This window comes from Musca vetustissima, unplaced genomic scaffold, assembly GCF_032173495.1.
Source record: "Musca vetustissima isolate MV318-11 ecotype Yass unplaced genomic scaffold, APGP_CSIRO_Mvet_v1 utg188748, whole genome shotgun sequence".
NCBI classification, from domain to species: Eukaryota; Metazoa; Arthropoda; class Insecta; order Diptera; family Muscidae; genus Musca; species Musca vetustissima.
The window spans coordinates 1-6,573 of NW_026875783.1; the positions used below are offsets into that span (position 1 = coordinate 1).

Sequence of the window (6,573 nt, forward strand, 5' to 3'; positions counted from 1 at the left end):
CGATTGTGGTAGTTAACGATAGGGGAAATTTTGCAATTTGGCGCCAAATGGAACGGCATTCAAATTTTAAATAAAAAATAACAACAAATGTGTGTTTTTTGCTCAGTTACAATTTTTAATAATAAAATAAAAGCATATTTAATGAGCTTTTTGAAATTTAATGAAAAATAATTTTTTGACGGCAATTTTAGTGATTTTAAAAGCTGCCAAGGGCTAAAGTGGCAGAAAAATTTTGTGATTTTAAAAGCTGACAAGGCTAAAGTAGCAGAACATTTTACTCTGACGTGGCAGAAAAATATCGTGATTTTAAAGGCTGCCAAGGCTAAAGTGGCAGAAAAATTTCGTGATTTTCAAGGCTACCAAGGCTAAGGTGGCAAAAAAAATTTACTTTGACCAATTATCATGGAAATGTGCATTACTTCGATTTAATTCGTGCTTAATTTAATATAAATCTAAAAAAAGACACTTTTGAACAAAAAAAACTACTTCTCCTAAAAGTATGCTTCCAAATATTTGTCTAAAAAAATGTGACAGATGCTGGAAAATGAAAAAAAACTTATTTTTTATGAATATTACTAGTCGAACTTTAAATATGCCTCATCAGTCAACATGACTTTTCGTTGGATGAAGCAACGGACCATTCAGCTTTGATCTTAAAAACTTGAAAAATAAAACTGGGCAATTTAAAATACAACCTCGTTATTTAAAAATCGTTCTTTTTTTCCTCAATTGACATTGACATATTTCCCCAGCTCTGACTTGAACAAATCGATGGTCAATGTCAGCAATCGATTATTCACAACACAAACAGCTGATCATTGGTTCAATAAGAAAACCATTCTTTTGGAAAAGAGAGTTGGCTTTTAACTTAATTTGTATTTGTATTTGTAATTTCAGAGTACTTAAATGAGCTATTTCGTTACCTTCTTACATTAATTTATCTATTAATTCATAGTTTTATAACATAACAAATAGAAAATAAATAACGACATTGTTGCACCTAGTTCCATAATTCATTGCGTGTATCAATTTGCTAATCGCCTGTGAACTACACATTAAATCGATTGTAAATGACAGCAATCGATTACTCACAAAACACAAACAGCTGATCATTGGCGCAATTGGAAAAAAACATTCTTTTGGAAACTAGACTTGGTTTTTAATTTAATTATTAATGGAAGGTGATAGCTACATCTATTTCTGGACTCTTTAATAAGTTAATTCTTTTTTTTAAGTACAATGGTTTATCTATTAATTCATTGTTTTATAACATAACAAACAAGAAAAATCACAACTTTGCTGTGCCTAGTTCCTTGGTTCATTCCGTGAATTCGTTTGCAATTGAACCAATCGCCTGTGAACTACACAACACGGTAGTTAAGTAATTTTTTGAACAAAATTTAATTAAAAAATTATTTAAAATAATGTCTAATCCTGGTGAAAAGGCTCCAAATATCAAATACGCTGAAGGAAAAATCGATAAAGCCCAGCTGGAGTTTATGAAATTGATTGAACAACAGAATTTGGAACGGGTACAGAAACTAAAACGTGTTAGACGTAATAATTTGTTAACAGCCGGCTCCCTGATATTCTCTGTTGTGGGCATATATGCCTATTCCATTTATTCGGTGAAACAAGAGAAATTTTTGGACGACTTTGAAGAGCCGAAAAAAGTCAACACCAATTAAGAGTGGTATAAAGCATAAAGATTATTTAGTTTTATAAGAAAATTTATATATAGTTTACACGCTCGTCGTTATCCTTGTTTTGCAATTGGAAGTTTTTGTTGTATAACCAATATCTTTGCGCATATATTAATTGATAAAAAAGGACCTGATTTGTGGCTGATTTTTGAACAAAGAAAAAGTGAGGTTAGTTGGAATTTTGTTATTGTTGTAAAAAGTCCCATGATTAATATGTATTGCTTTATATATTCTAGCTCTCAAAATGTCTGAGGCAGCTGTTAGAGTACTAAAATCCGGCATGCGTTTACCACCCTTGCCTACCGTACGCGACCTGGTGAAATTGTACCAACTGCAGGCTTTAAAACAATTATCCCAAAACTTTTTGATGGATGAACGTATCACTGATAAAATTGTAAAATCCGCCGGTCGCATTGATAGCCGTGATGTGGTTTTAGAAGTTGGCCCTGGCCCAGGAGCCATCACACGCTCCATTTTGAGACGTTCCCCACAACGTTTAATTTTGGTGGAGAAAGATCAACGCTTCCTACCCTCCCTGGAATTGTTAAAAGAATGTGCCAAACCCTTAGATCTGCAAGTCGACATCCATATCGATGATATTTTGCGTTTCAATATGGAACATCATATACCCGACACCGCGCAACGTTTACATTTAATTGGCAATTTACCATTTGCCATATCGACAAGATTAATTATAAATTGGTTTGAGGATTTGTCGCTGCGTCGTGGTGCATTCCGCCGCAATGACACCTGCATGACATTGACGTTCCAAAAAGAGGTGGCCGAACGCATCTGTGCCAATTTGGGTGATAAACAAAGATGCCGTTTATCGGTGATGTCCCAGATATGGACCCAGCCTGTTATGAAATTTATAATACCCGGCAAGGCGTTTGTACCCAAGCCAGAAGTTGATGTGGGAGTGGTGAAATTGATACCCCTAAAGCAGCCTAAAACTGATTTACCATTTGGTTTGGTTGAAAAAGTGGTGCGGCACATATTCAATATGCGTCAGAAATATTGTCGTCGGGGTTATGGTACACTGTTCCCACCACAAGATCGGGATGATATTTGTTATGAACTTTTCCAGCGGGCCGATGTGGAAGATACTTTGAGACCTTTCCAATTGTCTGTGGATGAGTGTTTGCGTTTGGCCACGGTGTATAAAGAGTTTGTAGATGCCAATCCCGATATAGCCCAATATGATTTTAGAGCTCAGAAAAATCCTCCAATGGAAATGTTAAACGCCACCACTACTTATGATGATTATGTGTAAAAAATTGAACAACAAATTTTCAATTATTTTTTTTTGTCATGTAAAAAAAATATTGTTTATTTTTTTCTTTTTAATAAAAATCTACTATATATGTAAAAATATAAATTTATTATTATTTTTTTTTTGTAAAGTATGGAATGTTAATACATAGAGATTCTAAAACAAATTGTAAAATTTGATTATAATTTGTTGCTCATGGACGGAATAATGTTTCACTAAAGCTAACAGGTGGATGTACATATTTGAATATAATCAATTTTTTATAAAATTTATTTTCACAATTTTAAAAAAATTTTAAAAATTTGAAAATGTGAATTTTCTCAATAATTGTTTGAAAATTTATATTCATTCCTTTGAAAAAGGCAATTCAAATTTCCAAATTCCCAAAATTTTTATGAAATTGTGATTTTTTCTATAATTTAAAAATGTATCTCCATTAAATACTCATCCACTTCGAGAAAAAAATACATTTTTACTAATATGTACTTTTTTTCAAAAAATTTGATATTCGAGTTGAACTAAAGGCACATTTTGGTCTTAATTACTTTGAAGAAAATATTGAAAATCTAAATCTCAATATCTTTAATACCAAAACATTCGAATTGCCATAGCTATCACTGCACTAACTAAACCAAAACCAATTGCTGCACGATTCTGCTCAGCACTATTGCAACGATGATCCAAGAAACAAAAACAATACTTAACATCAGTGAAATAATCACGTTTCACATCATGTTCCTTAATTGTGTGATTGACATAATGGGCCAGACGTACATCCTTGGCAGCCGGGTAGCAGCCTTCATATTTATCCGCGGGGATATCGGTACGGAAACTCAAAGCACTCAAACAATCACGTATTATTGTTTCTTGGGCTAAAAACAAACACATTTTAATTAGTTAATTAAAATGATTTACAAGAATTCCCTTACCTCCCCTCCTTTCCGTCACCTTTACACAAATATCATTGCTTTCCGGGCACTGTTCCCCCAAAAAACCAATGCCACGCCAATTAAATGTCTCACCACATCCCGGGGTGGCTGAGGTACAGCGATAACACCAAATAGCCAGGCCTATAAGAAAAGCCACAAACAACAACAAACATCTCAAAGATTCCATTCATTCATTGATGACATCGTTCGTCGTCTTACCTTCTTTCATGAATAGACTTAGTATAACAAAAACAATGCTTAATTCTCGCTTCATTGTGTGACAATTCTTTTAAATAATATTTTTAGTTAAATATTTAATAAATTATAAATTAAAATAAAGCACAAAATTATATTAAAAACACAATGAAAACAAATGACAAAATTACAATGCTAATAAAAACACTACGCCCTTGATTAGGGTTAACTAGATCGATTATGGAGTAATCGATTAATCGTTGATGGGATAGTCTGAAGGCGCCATGCTACAACGCCGTTATGCTATGTGTGCTGCTACCTTATTAAAAAGCGTGCTTTCACGGTTTGTTATGGGAATAGCGGTAAAATACGAACAAAACAAGTAATTTAAAAGAAATTTAACAAGATTAGAAAAGAAATTATGGAAATATAAAGTAAATATTATATAATTATAAATAAAACATCAGTATTAATACACTTAAATAAATAAATGACAAAAATAAGCGAATGTAAATTTAGATGTCAAGAAACTGTGGTTCTATTACAAAAAACGTGTAAATATGGCCTCAGGCTACGTTTAGATTTATGAAATACACTCGATTTCAAATGTCAATTCCATTATACGTCAAATATAATCCATTGGATTTGTGAACAGGATTAACGTGACGTATACGCAATGGAATTGACGTTTGAGATCGAGTGGATTTAGTAGTCTAAACGTAGTCTGAGGCCATATTTACACCGAATGCGTTTTATTATAACGGCGCATTTAGACTATGCCTTCTAAATCAACTCGATTTGTTAATCGATGTATAAAATTCTACGTGTTTAGACTAGTATCAATGTGTTATAAAGTAGATTTGTCAGCTGCTATTTGTGGTTCGGTGGTTTAATAATTTCTGTGGGAATTTTTCAAACAACATTTTCTTATTTCTAATAGGAACTGCTGCTCTACATTAGGTTTAAAATTTATAGAAATATTTTCAATTCATAAACGAGAACTTAGCTCAAAGGGCCACTAGCGACTCCAAAAACTTCTTTACATGGACTACTCTAAAAATATTTGTTGCTTTAAATTAGAGTAATTTTCATTATAAAATTAGACAAATTTTCAGCAGCTGCCCAATTTTTGTCAGGTAATTATTTTAATTATTTTGAATTTGAATGTATTTTGAATAATATAGGATTGACATTTTGACAATTTTAGGAGAAGTGACGCTTTTTGTGGTGCAAAATCAGGGTTGTATTTGATATAATTTCGATTTAGCATAGAATTTAGAACAAATTGAGTGATTCAATAATTTGGTCTTTTCCACAACTTACAAGAATATACAATTCTTTACTATTGGTCTGTTCCCGTAGTGCAAGAATCTATCTATCAATAAAAAGGTCTCCCAGCAGCTGCTTTTTCCCATCTTTAATGTCAAAAGTTTAGAAGTAACCGATCATCCGGGATCGCCCAACAAACGAAAAAACAGCCGATTTTTCTCATCTTAAATGTCAACAATTTAGAAGCAGCTGATATTCCTGGATTACCCTTTGTTAATAGGACTTGAATGGCCTACGTTTGACGTCGGACGAATAGGTCATATAAGGTCGTCCTATAGGGCAAGATGATTTCACCCGAGCTGTCAAAATGCTTACAATTTTGATTTAATCGTATAAAAACGTAAACAACAAATTTGACACTATGAGGAATTTTCAATAAATTAAATTGAAAATAATGTTGACAGCAAACATGAGGAACTTTAGAACCAAGGCCTATTGATTGGGTCATCCAGGGAGACCAGCTGGATATCAGTTGATTCTTAAGTTTGCTGTAAAAATTCATTATTGTGAATTGACTTCCATTATCAAAACGTAAACATTGTCAACATTTTTGACATAAACCTTGAAAATAAACCGCTGATTTTCGCTTGCTGCTTGACAATTATAATAGATCTTGAATAAAATAGCTGATTTTCTCAAGTAATTTATGTTTTAATAATGTGAAGTCAATTTACAATAATGAAATTTGACAGCAAGATTGAAAAGCTACTGAAATGCAGCTCATCTTTCTGAATGACCTTATTAATAGGGCTTGCCTTGGTGTTTTGTTTTCGTTACTGGCAAGGCCCTAGATCTATTAATAAGTTCACCTAGCAATCGAAAGTCAGATGTTTTTTCTCAAGTCTAATGCCAACAATTTGAAGTTTGTTTACGTTTTCATAATGGAAGTAAATTCACAATAATGGATTTTGAGAGTAACCTTTAGAAGCAGCTGGTGTCACTGGAAGCTGGTGTCCAGGAAGACCAGCTGCATATCAGCTGCTTCTCAAATTTGCTGTCAAAATCCATTATTGAAAAATTGACTTCCATTATGAAAACGTAAACAAAGTCCAAAATTTTGACATTAGACTTGAGAAATAACAGCTGAATTTCGCTAGTCGGATAGCCTTATTAATAGATTTTGGGTTACCTAGTATAATCAGCT

The 6,573-nt window shown here is 32.9% G+C and overlaps 3 protein-coding genes across 3 annotated transcripts; 2 read left to right on the plus strand and 1 right to left on the minus strand.

The window, feature by feature from the left end:
* Positions 1 to 1,401: 1,401 nt before the first annotated feature.
* On the plus strand, positions 1,402 to 1,688 carry LOC133338300 (cytochrome c oxidase assembly factor 3, mitochondrial-like). The gene has a single exon (XM_061546478.1). It carries the CDS (start codon positions 1,425 to 1,427, stop codon positions 1,686 to 1,688), a length of 264 nt encoding a protein of 87 aa, XP_061402462.1. The 5' UTR covers positions 1,402 to 1,424.
* A 259-nt stretch (positions 1,689 to 1,947) lies between these two features.
* Positions 1,948 to 2,976, plus strand: LOC133338301 (dimethyladenosine transferase 1, mitochondrial-like). Its single transcript, XM_061546479.1, has one exon. It carries the CDS (start codon positions 1,948 to 1,950, stop codon positions 2,974 to 2,976), a length of 1,029 nt encoding a protein of 342 aa, XP_061402463.1.
* A 582-nt stretch (positions 2,977 to 3,558) lies between these two features.
* LOC133338302 (uncharacterized) lies at positions 3,559 to 4,092 on the minus strand. Its single transcript, XM_061546480.1, has 2 exons — positions 3,906 to 4,092; positions 3,559 to 3,848 (listed from the first exon to the last, which is right to left on the minus strand). The coding sequence occupies exons 1-2, from the start codon at positions 4,090 to 4,092 to the stop codon at positions 3,559 to 3,561; spliced, it is 477 nt and encodes a 158-aa protein (XP_061402464.1).
* Between the last annotated feature and the right edge of the window lie 2,481 nt (positions 4,093 to 6,573).